At 46.1% G+C, this 15922-nt stretch overlaps 1 protein-coding gene across 1 annotated transcript in view; it reads right to left on the bottom strand.

Annotated features, from left to right (window-relative positions):
* MYO10 (myosin X) overlaps positions 1 to 15922 on the bottom strand; it is a 285836-nt gene that overhangs the window by 136338 nt on the left and 133576 nt on the right. The window contains exons 4-5 of the mRNA XM_039463186.2: positions 10483 to 10670; positions 1032 to 1166 (exon numbers count right to left, since the gene is read on the bottom strand). Of these exons, the coding sequence (XP_039319120.1) occupies positions 1032 to 1166; positions 10483 to 10670 (323 nt within the window). The remainder of the gene's footprint in view (positions 1 to 1031; positions 1167 to 10482; positions 10671 to 15922) is intronic.

Below are 15922 nucleotides of genomic sequence, written 5' to 3'. Positions count from 1 at the left end.
GAGTCTTTACATGCTAAAAACCAAAAAAACAACAACAGCCTGCAGGAGACAGGCATGAGGCTGTGGTCTGCTGAGCCCCAGACAAATCTCTAAATAATAGGATGTATGAAGTCCCCACTGGTTCTAAAGTCTTATAAGGCACAAACCATCTATCAGGCAATTACATTTTTTTTTTTTGGGGAGACAAGTTTCGCTCTTGTTGCTTGCCCAGGCTGGAGAGCAATGGCATGATCTTGGCTCACTGAAACCTCCGCCTCCTGGGTACAAGTGAGTCTCCTGCCTCAGCCTCCCGAGTAGCTGGGATTACAGGCATGCGCCATCACACCCATCTAATTTTAATATGTTTAATAGAGACAAAGTTTCTCCATGTCGGACAGGCTGGTCTTGAACTCCCGACTGCTGGGGACCCACCCGCCTCAGCTTCCCAAAGTACTGGGATTACAGACGTGAGCCACCAGGCCCAGCTGCAATTACAGATTTTATACAACAACTCAGGTGACACTCAGCCCTCTTTCAAAGTTCTGAGTCTCCCTGTTATAGAATGTATCCCAGATCTGCACACGAGAGGGATGTGAGGCCTCCAAATGGTGGATGCTGAAGTGAACTCTGCTCGTCTCCACATAAGCCCCCTTTTCACGGTGGCTGGGGGTGGACATTTCTGCTGCTGACCAGGCCTCCAGAAAGCCAGTCAGCTGCATTCTTCTCCGTAAACTCCAATACAAATGCCTTATCTGACCCAGGAGCTTCAAAAACACATGGAGCTAGCATCAGAGGCAGCAGACGGCTCTCGGGTGCCTCTCAGTCCCCAGCAGACCTGGCCTGATGATGAAGGGGCAGGAGACGGAAGGAGCTGTTGTTGGGGTCAACAGATACTCCTATGTGTCAGGCAGGACCTTTCCTTAAGGAATTGTAAAACAGAAGTCAAGAAAAAGAGAAACCAGACCAACTCATTTTAACTCTTCCTTAAATAAGCCATACTATAAGGAAATGAATCCTATTGGTTGGAAACAAGAAAATCGATAAAGCAATACCTGCTTTCAAGAATCGCCCGTTCCACACAGGACGTCTTCTCCTTTAAGGACAATTCCAAAGACTGCTGACTGATGACGGACAGGAACTTGAGGATCAATTTTGTGCTTTCGGTTTTACCTGCCCCACTTTCACCACTGAAAGACAACGTGCAAAGTTTGTGCTTCTAAGTAGAATTAAAACAAAACAAAACAACACAAAACCAGCTTTGGTCAATGGCACTATAATTACTTAATGGTTTAAAGGTGGGAGAAGGGAGATGAAAATGCCTGTTTCCAAAGAGCTGAGTTAAAAAGAAGCTGAGTCCTTTCTCCTGCTGGCCACACTGTCTCTGGCCTTGCACATCCCCCTTTTGGCAAATGAGGCAAATAGAACTGCCTTTTACTAAGGAAAGGTCAAAAGACAGATGGTGCCTTACAGGGAAGGTACGCTCTGTGAGAGAGGGACTTTCATTTCGTTCACTAGTTCATACCAAACACATCCACCATGTAAATGTTTGGTTAATTGCATGAGCTCACTAACGCAATCTTTCTGGGAAACCTAAAGCAGGTACATGTGCATAAAAATGCAATCATTCATGAATATGACCGAGGGGACAGGCGATGAACCTGCAGGTACACAACCCCCAGTAAATCATGTTATTCCCACAATAGTCCCATGAGGGAAGCATGGCTGAGTGTCCAAGTCGGACTGTTAACACCAGTTCTGCCTGATCCAAAGTCCTGCCGAGGTCACATGTTACAGGGATAGTTACGGAAAAGAGAACAAAAAATCCAGAGGGAAGGGAGGCAAACGATGGGAGGAAGGATGCGTTATGCCTTCAAAGACAGGCAAACATCAGTCAGGCCAAGAGAGCACAGAAGCCACAGAAACTGGGAAAGATTCTTAAGGGAGAAGGAGACCCAGACCTGGTTAGGTCAGCTGGGCTGAGATGAAAGGCAGCAGAGGAGAGGAACTAAGGTTGAGCTGGATGCTTCAGAGGCAAATCCAGGAGCCGGAGGGGGCGATGACCTCATCAAGGTCACCTGTAAGAAAAACGCAGTGCTGGGGGAAAGCTCTAGAAGGACTGAAGGGTGCCCCAGGAGACCGGCTACTGCTATTGTCTAAGCCTGTGGTGGCCAGGTCCCAAACACGGCTCATCAAGCTGGAGATGGAGAGGAAGATACGGACATGAGAGAGACCTGAAATGAGACACCATTTTGCATATGGCACCATGCTTGGTACTGCGCAGAGAAGAAAAGCAGTAAAGAGGCTGGGCACTTTGGAGAACAGTTAAGCCGAAGGGATAACCAAGAGCACACCCACACAAACGCCATCAGGAGGCAGCACGCTGACAATCGCTGAATGGGGGGATGGGCAGATGAGCCCCTTTGCGTTCCAAAGAGAAGTCATGTGGAGTACCAAGAGCTGGACGTTACCAGGAAAGAGGAATTTTGCTAAAAACGTGAATTAACTGCATGTAATAAAAGAGAAGAAATGATGCAGAGATGATACCGACACGCCGGGCCGGGTACAGGGGTCCCAGGATGGCCACTGGTCTAGGCTGACCAGTCCCTTCACCTGCTCTGCTAGCAACAGGCCTGGGCATGGCCAGTGACACGATTCTGCAAAGACATAATGTCATAATGTCAAGGGTGCTGTGGGCTCCTAGGAGAGGTTTGCAGGAGCGCATGCGCGCGCGCGCGCGCGCGCGCACACACACACACACACACACACACACACACACTGCCCCACGGGGCAGAAATATCTCCTTTCGGCAGACAACAAAGACCTGAGAATCTAAACCTGTCTCGAAATCCTAAAGCAAAAGCCAAGAAAATCAGAGGCAAGCCCAGCGGGAACGGCTGAACGCACATCCCTGAAACTCACCTGCCTCGTGCAGTCTGAAATCATAAAACGCGGCATAGGTTAGGCCACCTTTAGCTGGGGTTTCCCTTACCAGCCTCCAGAACCTTCCCGGTAGGCAGCTTAGCAGACACTGAATAAGCGGTACCCGCGCGACCCAGTGCCTGGCACGCGGAGGCATTCAACAATGGAGCATGCAGTGACTAACAGAAACCAAGAGAACCATTTAAATAACCTTCCATATTTAAAACATCTATATTGACGTGGCAGCTGTGGGTGGCTGAATTATTAAAACACAAACTAGAGGGCTACGTTGTCTAGTGAAAATGATGAGGCAGAAACAGTGTGATGTGCTCCTCAACCTACCTCTTTATCCTCGGGCACACAGAAGGAGAGAATGTTTAGAGTCCCTTGTAGTAAAAACAGCAGGCAGAGGCTGAGCACGGTGGCTCATGCTTGAAATCCCAGCACTTTGGGAGGCTGAGGAGGGTGGATCACCTGAGGTCGGGAGTTCAAGACCAGCCTGACCAACATAGAGAAACCTCATCTCTATTAAAAATACAAAATTAACCAGGTGTGGTGGCGCATGCCTGTAATCACAGCTACTTGCGAGGCTGAGGCAGGAGAATCGCTTGAACCCGTGAGGTGGAGGTTGCAGTGAGCCAAGATCATGCCACTGCACTCCAGCCTGGGCAAGAGCGAAACTCTGTCTCAAAAAAAAAAAACCAAAAAAACAACAACAAATTGAAACTGAAAAAAAAAAAAAAGGGCAGGCAGTGAGCAACAAGGACACCAAGTGTAGCCAGTTGAACAACTGAGCCAAAGGGTATCAGCCACTTCTATGCCTGGGAGCTAAAAACCCCCTTCATGGTTCTCTGGGCTCCGTCTTCCACTTGCCACCTAAGTGTCCTCACAGATGGCACATCTCCCGAGCAAGGAAGCCTCAAGAGTAGACTCAAGCCCCTTCCCTACCCACCAGGGGCTGCGTGCGATAGGAGCAAGAAACAGACCATCCCTGTGTTACACTGCTGAGATTTCAGGCAACTACCTTGGCTCACTGAACACAGCAAAAACACAATCACGGAGAAGATACTCTTCAAACTCTACAGCAGAGGCTTGGTCAAGGAAAGAAAACCCAGGATTCTCGTATTATAAAGATGGACTTCAAGCCATCGTAAAGGTGGACTTCAAGCAGTGTATGACACATTTGAGAAAAAATATGGCTGGAGATGGATTGAGTCACGGATATCAACCTCTGTCAATCTCTGATACAGGTAGAAGATCTCTTACCTGAAATCCTTGGGGCCTGAAGTATCTCTGACACCAAATTTTGGATTTTGAGAATATTTGCATTATACCAATTGAGTAACCCTAAATTTGAATATGAAATCTGAAATGGTCAAGAATCTGAAACTTTTTTTGGTGCTAACATGACATTCAATGGAAATGAATGTCCTTTGGAGTTCTTTGGGGAAGATTTTTCAGACAAGGCGTGATCAACCAGTATAATGCAAATATTCCAAAATCTGAAAAAGTTTGAAAAAACCTGAAAGCTGAAATCTGCCTAGCCCAAAGCATTTTGAATAAGGGCTACTCAAGCTGGGTAACTAAAACTTAAAACACTCCTCAGATTTGTAGCTCTACGATGGTGGTTCTCAACCCTGTCTGCTCATTAGAATCACCTAATAGGACCCTCGTCCAAACCTGTAGGTGTAGAACTCTGTCATCTGTACTTACAAAAAATTTTTTTGGCCATGCACAGTGGCTCACATCTGTAATCCTGCCACTTTAGGAGGCCAAGGCAGGCGGATCACCTGAGGTCAGGAGTTTGAGATCATGGCGAAACCCTGTCTCTACTAAAAACACAAAAATTAGCCAGGTGTGGTAGCGGGTACCTGTGGTCCCAGCTACTCAGGAAGCTAAGGCAGGAGAATTGCTTGAATCCAGGAGGAGGAGGTTGCAGTGAGCCTAGGTCACACCACTGCACTCTAGCCTGGGTGACGGAGCAAGACCCTGTCTCAAAAAAAAAAAAAAAAATTTTTTTTTTTTTTTGAATGATTCCACTATGAAGCCAAGTTGAAGAACTGCTACTCTGAAAAGTGGCCTCGCATAATTCATATGGGACTCTCCCAGGAGATAAGTGTTGACTACTCATATATCGAACTGTGCAAGTGTTTTATAAACAACAGGACAAAGAAGAAATAATAATTAAATAACTCACAAACCGCTAACACCCAGAAATACGCCAGATGTCCCTAGATACTAATGTCAAGGTCACAGACTCTGCATGTGGTACGCTGCTGTCTAACCTGCCTCTTCCTCCTTCCCCTGAACTTCCGCTTGGTCCTCACTAGCCCAAGGCAATTCCAGTTCTACGCTTTGTGCCAACAGGTCAGCCAACACAAACACAGGCTTTGGCAAAAACGTGTTCATTCATACTAACCAAAAGGAGCTTATAATGTTTTTCTTTAAAAAAAAACTTTCTAACTGTAATAATGAAAATGGAAATGGAACAGAAAAGTAACCCAAAGCACTGACGTGGGGCCTCGCGGGCTGTATTAAAAACGGTGAGAAACTGGCCGGGCGCGGTGGCTCAAGCCTGTAATCCCAGCACTTTGGGAGGCCGAGGCGGGTGGATCATGAGGTCAAGAGATCGAGACCATCCTGGTCAACATGGTGAAACCCCATCTCTACTAAAAATACAAAAAAAATTAGCTGGGCATGGTGGTGCGTGCCTGTAATCCCAGCTACTCAGGAGGCTGAGGCAGGAGAATTGCCTGAACCCGGGAGGCGGAGGTTGCGGTGAGCCGAGATCGCGCCATTGCACTCCAGCCTGGGCAACAAGAGCGAAACTCCGTCTCAAAAAAAAAAAAAAAATTGTGAGAAATTTTGTAGGCACAATGGAAAGTCACAAGACAGTTCCTAAGCAGGAGAGTGTCACGATCAGATTTAAGGTTCTAAAGAATTGTTCTTATTTTATATTTTATTTATTTAATTATTTGTTCTAGGTCCTGGCTCCCAAATACTTTTATTTTTTTGAGACTTTTTTTTTTTTTTTTTGGAGTCTTGCTCTGTCTCCCACACTGGAGTGCAATGGTGCGATCTTGGCTCACTGCCACCTCTGCCTCCCTGGGTTCCAGCAATTCTCCTGCCCCAGCCTCCTGAGTAGCTGGGATGACAGCCACGCCACCACGCCCAGCTAATTTTTGTATTTTTAGTAGAGACAGGGTTTCACCACGTTGGCCAGGCTGGTCTCGAACTCCTGACCTCAGGCTCCTGCTTTCAGTTCAAGCAATTCTCCAGCCTCAGCCTCCTGAGTAGCTAGCATTATAGACATGCACCACCCAGATCTCATCTTGAATTGTACTCCCATGATTCCCGCATGTTGTGGGAGGGGCCCAGTGAGGGACGACTGAATCATGGGGGTGGTTTCCCCCCTGCTGTTCTCATGGTAGTAAGTGGGTCTCATGAGATGAGAGCTAATGGTTTTATCAGGGTTTCTGCCTTTGCGTCTTCCTCATTCTCTTTGCCTGCTGCCATCCATGTAAGATGTGACTTGTTCGTCCTTGCCCTCCATCATGATTCTGAGGCTTCCCCAGCCATGTGGAACTAATTGTAAGTCAAATTAAACCTCTTTCTCGCTGGGCGTGGTGGCTCATGCCTGTAATCCCAGCACTTTGGGAGGCCAAGGCAAGCGGATCACGAGGTCAGGAGATTGAGACTGGCCTGATCAACATGGTGAAACCTCATATCTACTAAAAATACAAAAATTAGCCAGGTGTGATGGTGCACACCTGTAATCCCAGCTGCTTAGGAGGCTGAGGCAGGAGGATTGCTTGAACCCGAGAGGTGGAGATTGCAGTGAGCTGAGACTGTGCCACTGCACCCCAGCCTGGGCAACAGAGCAAGACTCCATCTCAAAACAAAACCAAAAAACAAAAAAAAACCCAAAAACTCTTTCTTTTGTACATTGCCTAGTCTCGGGCATGTCTTTATCAGCAGTGTGAAAACGGACTAACACACCATAATAAACTAAACCCTGTCTGCTTTCTACCTTGTAAGGAAAAACGAGTGAATGTCAAACGTACTAGAGATCAGCCAAAGCCAAACACTGACCTTATTATATGGAAAAAATATCTCAAGTGAGTTTTAAATTTACACACACACACACACACACACTCAAAGCTGTAGTAGCATTAGCATTCATTTTAACGTACACAAAAATGGCAAAATTAAAACTAGACCTTAAGAAAGGCAATAACCCTGAAAATGAGATGAAAGAAAGAAGCTTGGACTGGAAGCCTAGACACCTGGCAGTGCCACCAAGTAGCCAAGGAGCCCATCCAGTCGACGTGCACTTACGAAGCGAGAGAAAAACTGATCTATGAAGTCCTGTATAGTTCAAACAGGCTTCTTTTCTGATTATAAAGGTACAAGCATGAGAATGTTTTTAAAGTAGTAAAACACATTTTATCCACCAGGGGGCAGCTCATGCCCAAGGAAATCTAAACAGGGCTCCTGTGCCCAGCAACTCCTATTTTTATATTCCATTTTCTCTTAATTCCCACAGCTTCAACCCCGACTTTATAAAACTGCTGAAAAGAGCTATTAAAACCAAAACACATTTTAATGAGAAAGCTATTTTTAAAGTCTCTGTTTCCTGAATTAATTTAGATAACTACAGTTACTCTGTTCACATCAGCATCGCATAATTGGAGCCTTCTGTTTGGGATTCACGCGCCTTCCCCCCTTATTTTTAAATACCATGAAAATGCCCACCTCCTTCCGTTTTACTACACACACACACACACACACACACACACACACACACGCACAATGGTTGCATTGGTGTTTCACTTTCTTTAGCAGTTCTGTCCAGCAAGTGATATCTTAAGTTATGCTCTCATTTTTTCCACTGAATGTAATAAATACAAGCAATTATCAATGGCAAATATTTAACGATCTAAGTGTGGACACTGATTTGATCTTTTACAATAGATTGTTCTCTCCCCCTCTGTTCGTCTTAAATTATATTCTGTATGCTGAAATAATCATCTTGAAATTCTAACTCCAGAACTTTTATGAAATCATTTAGAGGAGCCCACAAATAGTGGTTCTAGTCATAGATGAAGTTGTGTTATTGGGTATGTGAATCTTAGAAGCTCTGTTTCTATATTAAGTGGCCGCTTCATTTTGATTAACTGCAAGCTATCACGATCCCTATTTGTTTAACCGAAAAGTCCCTCCGTCCAAATTGTTCCTATGGCCCAATACTTTATTAGCACTGTCAGAATGGTAACGAGAAGACAGTATGTCTGCCCATATGCTGCCCTCCCGTTAGATGAACAGGAACACACACACACACACACACACACACACACACACACACACACGAGACAGTGAGAGAGAGAATTCAGCTGTTCATATACATGTAAACTCATTTGTTAAAAAAATGAAGAACTACAAAAAAGATAATGGGTAAAAACTGCCAGTGAGAAGAACCCACTCCCTGCCAACTGCTTTCCACGTGTGGCACCTGTAGTTATCATCACAGATCACCAACATCAAAGGGCTGTCAGGGTTTCAAGGTGCCCATGCCTGGCAAACTCTTGGCACTGAGTCCAACACAGAGAACGCTTCAGAAACTGTACGTCATTATTTCTTACCCAACCTCCATCAGCTGTCACATGGGATACCAGGAACACTCTCCAACCATTTCCCCACCCTGGGGTTTCAGAGGGGCCTCCTCCAGCACCTCTGTCCTATCCCCGCCCCGACCCCTCCCCACGGGAGCAGGGGGCTGCTCTAAGAGCTCCGGGTGAAAGGAGAAAGGCAGCTGGCTGCTTGCTTAGCCCCTCCGTTTGTTCTCCACCATCTGGGAATCAGTTTCACACAGTGCTCATGGCTGCCAGTTACCTGGCTGTACCTATGACCAGGTGGGTCTGTCTGTGTAATTCAGGGCTGCAATGCTCGCAGGCCACTTGGCTGGGAGTCTTAAGCTGGCATATGGCTCTCCATATGTCTCCTATGGTCTTACTTCCACTGAAGTGGAAATCCGGAGGGGGGGTCTTTTTCGTGTCTCCCCCCTCAAATCCAAACCACCCTTTGCTTTCCCTTTCCCATTCCTCTTGACATAATATAATAATTATCTTGCCACAAGTTGGAACTAGAAAGCCATTTGAAGCAGAAGCCCGAATCTTCTTTCACACTAGCAGCTTTAGGAGACTGTGGCTTCTCAGTGACAACTACGCCCCATGACTGACCTCCTGGAAGGAGAAATGAATGAAGAGAGGCTCCGCTCCTCCATGGAAACCTCACTAGAAGAGACTGACATTCATCACGCCTGCTTTGAGTATCACCAGAACACAGTTCCAATAGAGCCAACAGAATGCACCAACACACATGTGATAAGGTCAATTTCAATGTTAATAATAAAAATTAAGAAATTTTATTTATTTATTTATTTGAGACAAAGTCTCACTCTACTGCCCAGGCCAGAGTGCAGTGGCCTGATCTCGGCTCATTGCAACCTCCGCCTCCCTGTTAAAGTGATCCTCTCACCTCAGCCTCCTGAGTAGCTGGGACTACAGGTACGCAACACTGCACCTGGCTAATTTTGTATTTTTAATAGAAATGGGATTTTTCCATGTTGGCCAGGCTGGCCTCCAATTCCCAACTTCAAGTGAACCGCCCACCCTGGACTCCTAAAGTGCTCGGATTATACACGTGAGCTACTGCACCTGGCCACAAAACATTTATTTAAAAAATATTCCATGCCGGGCGCCGTGGGTGGCTCACACCTGTAATCCTAGCACTTTGGGAGGCCGAGGTGGGTGGATCACCTGAGGTCAGAAGTTCAAGACCAGCCTGACCATCATGGTGAAACCCCATCTTAGTTAAACAAACAAACAAAAAACAATAAAAAAAATTCCACCACATTTTTAGACAGTTCCTAGTAATAAAGGTTTTGATAGTGGGACTCATTGTTTCTCTGTAAAAGCGAGTATGACTCCGCTAAAATAGACATGCCAAGTGCCTTCTCCCCAGTAAAAAAAAATTGAAATAAATATGCCCTTAACATACACGCAGTAAGCCCCTCTTCTGTAGCTAATTCGTAAACTTTAAAAGCACCACATTATTAAAAATTCCTAAATTTGGGAGATTCTATCTAGAGTTATTTTATTGAAGTAGAGAAAAAAGAAACCTTGTTCACACACATAAGCCTCTGACTAGCACTGCAGACGATATACAACGCTTCCAATTGAAAGAAAGATGCAAGATTTCCTTAAACAGACGGAAGGACCATGCCTCATCATTGAAATAAACCAAAGAATAAACCAAAGAATAATTAAGGCAAATAATTTTTTTTAAAGGAACAGAATGGAATAATTATTCTGAGGCCAAGAGCCAAGCAACGTGGTCCATCTGCTTTGCTAAGTGAGCTCCCTCTGAAAGCTTAAGTTATCATGCCATTCAGAACAGAAAACTGTCAGAGACACTCAGGCGGTCATAAAAGCTTTCTCTGGTTAATGCCCTAAGGAGGCTGGGTTGGGGCGCGCTGAGACTCCCCGCCGGCCGTGGGAAAGCCCGACTGGCTGAGCCCCGTACCTGATGAGGATGCACTGGCTGTCGTGGCGCTTCCACAGGCAGCGGTAGCACTCGTTGGCGATGGCGAAGATGTGCGGGGGCAGCTCGCCCAGGTGGCGCCGGCTGTACCGCTCCATGGTGGCACGCTCATACAGCCCGGCAATGGGCTGGTAGGGGTTCACGGAGGCCAGGATGGAGCCGATGTAGGTCTGCAAACACAGGGCGAGACAGGAAGCGTCACTTCTAACTCCAGCCACTGGATGAGCTCCAACAAAACCCACCGAGTGTGCGCCAGGGGGGAAGACGGCTTCTGCCTCCCGGGTGCACACTGTCCCTGCACCTTCTGGGTACCAAATCTTGACACTGTACAAACGAATGAGGCCATTTCTTTCCTTTCCTTTTTTTTTTTTTTGAGACGGAGTTTCGCTCTTGTTACCCAGGCTGGAGTGCAATGGCGCGATCTCGGTTCACCGCAACCTCCGCCTCCTGGGTTCAGGCAATTCTCCTGCCTAAGCCTCCTGAGTAGCTGGGATTACAGGCACGCGCCACCATGTCCAGCTAATTTTTTGTATGTTTAGTAGAGACGGGGTTTCACCATGTTGACCAGGATGGTCTCGATCTCGACCTCGTGATCCACCCGCCTCGGCCTCCCAAAGTGCTGGGATTACAGGCTTGAGCCACCGCGCCCGGCCTTTTTTTTTTTTTTTTGAGACGGAGTTTCGCTCTTGTTGCCCAGGCTGGAGTGCAACGGAGCGATCTTCGCTCACCACAACCTTCACCTTCCAGGTTCAAGTGATTCTTCTGCCTCAGCCTCCCGAGTAGCTGGGATTATGGGCATGCGCCACCACACCCAGCTAATTTTCATATTAGTAGTAGAGACGGGGTTTCTCCATGTTGGTCAGGCTGGTCTTGAACTCCTGACCTCAGGTGATCTACCCGCCTTGGCCTCCCCAAAGTGCTAGGATTGCAGGAGTGTCTGGAATGAAGCCATTTCAAAGGAGGATGGCAGGGAAATGGAAACAAAAGAAGGAAGATGGTGAAGCAGCCCAGACCCAGACCCCTGTTCCCCCCTGACCTCCCCAGTCCTGTCCCTTCCCATGGACAAAGGACTGTCTGGGTCCAGTCTCCTTTCTCATCAAACAGCAGGGTCAAAAAAGTGGAGACAGAAAGAAGAGAGGTAGCCAGGGGCTGGGGGAGGGGGAGAGGGAAAGTTACAGTTTAATGGGTGCAGAGTTTCTGTTTAGGGTGATGGAAAAGTTCTGGAAGTGGGCCAGGTGTAGTGGCTCACGCCTATAATCCCAGCACCTTGGGAGACCAAGGCAGGTGGATCACCTGAGGTCAGGAGTTCAAGACCAGCTGGACCAATATGGAGAAACCCTGTCTCTACTAAAAATACAAAAATTAGCCAGGCATGGTGGCACATGCCTGTAATCCCAGCTACTCCGGAAGCTGAGACAGGAGAATCACTTGAACCTCGAAGGCAGAGGTTGCAGTGAGCTGAGCTCACACCACTGCACTCCAGCCTGCGGGACAGAGCAAGAGTCCATCTCAAAAAAAATTCTGGAAATGGTTAGTACCTGTGGATGCAGAACACTGTGAATGTTCTTTGAAAAAAAAAAAAAAAAAAAAAAATGGCCGGGCATGGTGGCTCAAGCCTGTAATCCCAGCACTTTGAGAGGCCAAGGTGGGCAGATCACGAGGTCAAGAGATGGAGACCATCCTCGCCAACATGGTGAAACCCCGTCTCTACTGAAAATACAAAAATTAGCTGGGTGTGGTGGTGTGTGCCTGTAGTCCCAGCTACTCGGGAGGCTGAGGCAGAAGAATTGCCTGAACCCAGGAGGCGGAGGTTGCAGTGAGCAGAGATCATGCCACTACGCTCCAGCCTCGGTGACAAAGCAAGACTCCATCTCGAAGAAAGGAAAAGCACAGGAACAATAGAGGCTCCAGAGTTACCAGTGAGTTGCTAAAGCTTAACGCCTCAGGCCTCTCCATGTGGACACAGCTATTCACTTGCACTTTCGTAAGAAATACTAACTCAGTTTGGTTACCTGGTTTCCAGGCTCAGACACAAGTGAAGAAGCCAGTCAGACAGGGGTGAGAGCACAGAGTCCTGTGACGCCACCACCAACAACCAACCTTTATGAAGCTCGCGCAGTGTGTCTAGGGCTTTAAGGGGTGTTATGGGCTGATCCATGCCTTCTCCCCAAATTCACGTGCTGAAGGCCTAACCCCCAGTACTTAAGAATGTGACTATCCTTAGAGGCAGGGGCTTTAAAGAAGTGACTACATTCAAATGAGGCCATGAGGGTGGGCTCCAATCCAACCTGAATGGTGTCTTTGTTAGAAGAGGAAATGTGAACACACACACACACAGACACCAGGGATACAGACACGCAGGGGGCCTGGGGGAGGGCAACAGAAACCAAGCGAAACTAGACAGAAAGTCCAAACACCCTGAGAGCATCTGCACCATATTACAGCAATCTGTAATGTTTTATATTCATAGTATCTTCCAGGAACATCAAGCAAAGTATTATATGGTCGGTCTAACTTTTCTTTTTTTTTGAGACGGAGTTTCACTCTTGTTACCCAGGCTGGAGTGCAATGGCACGATCTCAGCTCACCGCAACCTCTGCCTCCTGGGTTCAAGCAATTCTCCTGCCTCAGCCTCCTGAGTAGCTGGGACTACAGGCGTGCACCACCACGCCCAGCTAATTTTTGTATTTTTAGTAGAGACGGGGTTTCACCATGTTGACCAGGATGGTCTTGATCTCTTGACCTTGTGATCCACCCGCCTTAGCCTCCCAAAGTGCTGGGATTACAGGCGTGAGCCACCGCGCCCGGCAGTATAACTTCTCAAATGTAAAGAAGTCCATACAGGTTGAGGATCGCTAATCCAAAAACCAAAATCTGAAATGCTCTAAAATCTGAAGCTTTTGAACACCAACATGATGCTCAAAGGCAATGTTCATTGAGGCATTTCAGATTGCAGATTTTCTGATGAGGGATGCTCAACCAGTAAGTATAATGCAAATATTTCAAAATCAGAGACAATGTCAGAAATCCCAAACACTTCAGGTCCCAAGCGTTCTGGATAAGGGTTACTCAACCTGGAATGTGCTTTGGAAGTAATACGAAGTCAAAAATTTAAAAAAGGATAAAAACATAAAAGTTATTATCATATGACCCTGCAATTCCACTCCTACATACCAAAAAGAACTGAAAGCAAATACTCAAACACTTTTACACACATGTTCAGAGAAGCACCATTTACAATAACCGAAAGGTAGAAGGAACGCCAAGGCCCATTATCAGACGAATGGATGAATAAGATGTGGCATATCCACACCATGGAATATTAGCTAGAAAAAGGAATAAAGTGCTGATTCATGCTACAGTGGGAATGATCCTTGAAGACATACCAAGCCAGACACCAAAATTCACATATCCAGGTTAATCCATAGAAACAGAAAGATCGGTGGTTGCTAAGAGCAGGCAGTGGCAGGAGAGGGGAGTGACTGCTTCACTGGTACAGCGTTTCTATGTGGCGTGATAAAAATATTGTAGAACTAAGATATAGGTTGTATGGTTTGAACGTTCGTCCCCTCCTAAACTCATGTTGAAATTTAATTGCCATTCTAACAGTATTAGAAAGTGGTACCCTTAAGAGGTGATGAGGTCATGGGGCTCTGCCCTCATAAATGGATTAATGCCATTATTGTGGAAGTGAGTTATTGCAGAGTGGGCTCTGGATAAAAGGGTAAGTGCAACACGCATTCTCTCTGTCTTACACTCAAGCTTTCTCGCCACGTGATGCCTTAGGCCATGACGCAGCAAGAGGGTCCTGACCAGATGCCAGCACCATGCTCTTGGACTTCCCAGTCTCCAGAACCAAAAGCCAAGTAAACTTCTAGTGCTTATGAATTACCCAGCGTGTGGCATCCTGTTATAGCAGCAGAAAGCAGACTGAAACAGACATGTTGGTTGCACATCATTGTGAATGTACTAAATGCCACCAAACTGTACACTTTAAAATGGTTAATTTTATGTTAAATAAATTTTACTTTGATTACCAAAAAAAAAAAAAAAAAAAAAAAGATATGGTGCTTTTATGAGTAAATGTTCAGGTCCCTGGAAAAATCAGCTCTCTAGAAAGCCCATTTTGTCCTGTTGGTACACTATGGGGAAGATTTGGCCAGAAAAAAAAGATGGAAGCTGGAAAAGAAAGCATCCTATTCCTGAGGATGCCTCCATTCTCTATCAGTGCCTGGACCACAGACACTCTAGTGCCTCCTTCTACATCGACCTTTGCAAAGGTGAAAGGGCAGGCAGAGAACACTTGAGGCTGTGAGTGCCTGGCCCCTTCCACTACTTTGTTTAAAATGCTATGTTTGTTTTCTACCTTTTTGATGGTCGTTTACATTATTGTTTGAACATGTTCATTTTTACTATGAAATGCATTCTTATTTTTTTTTCCTACTTTGACTGTAACTCTCTAGGCAGCCAAGTAGGTCAGAGGAAGCTGATAAGCAACAGTCAACACTGCCAGCAATCAACACGGGGGCTCAACTGAGCACACGCCAATCCTCTTCCTCAGTTACAAGCAGACGGTGAAAGCCAGGGTCATGGGCATTCAGCTTATTATTAAAATTAATTAATTAATCTATTATTAGGATATTCACCCATCATTAACACACCTTTAAAAAATGATATGCCCTTATCATTTTGCATGCCCCATTCATAACACATTTGTATGGTTGCTGTAAAATTCTGAGATGAGCCCTTCTTTCTTAAGGCACTGATTTACTCTCAAAGCCATCATTAAAACTTCTTCCACAGCTTTCTTTGAAAGAATGATCATTTCTTTTAAACCATGTTCCTCCTCCTGGCTGGGAACCTGCACTACCCACAGAACATCCTTTAAAATACTGCTCATTCTGACAGTGTGGATGACACGAGCTTTGAATGAGGGTAGGAGGGACAACGTGGCATTAATAAGCCCGTTAGCAAAGGTGAAAACGCAACATCCCGCTTGACTTCTCAGTAATTCACATGGCACCTCATCCAATGAAATAGTTTTTAAATGTTTCAGAATGACAATGTGGTGGCTGTGGCAAGCACATTACAACATAAGAGACAACATAAGCAGCCCAGAAATCAAGGTCCATGGGTCCTCTCTACCCCATCAGCAGTGCTTTAGAAGAGAAAGGACTTTTTTTTTTTTAAGACCAAGTCTCATTCTGTGGCCCAGATTGGAATACAGTGGCACGATCTTGGCTCACTGCAACCACCACCTCTCCCTCCCGTGTTCATGCGAGTCTCCTGTCTCAGCTTCCCAAGTAGCTGGGATAACAGGTGTGCACCACTACAGCCAGCCGATTTTTGTGTTTTTAGGAGAAATGGGGTTTCACTATATTTTGGCTAGGCTGCTCTTGAACTCCTGACCTCAGGTGTTCCA

Source organism: Saimiri boliviensis, chromosome 1 (assembly GCF_048565385.1).
Source record: "Saimiri boliviensis isolate mSaiBol1 chromosome 1, mSaiBol1.pri, whole genome shotgun sequence".
In the NCBI taxonomy this organism is placed as follows: Eukaryota; Metazoa; Chordata; class Mammalia; order Primates; family Cebidae; genus Saimiri; species Saimiri boliviensis.
The sequence above is the reverse complement of the archived record's forward strand: the minus strand, read 5'-3'. Positions and strand labels throughout refer to the sequence as shown.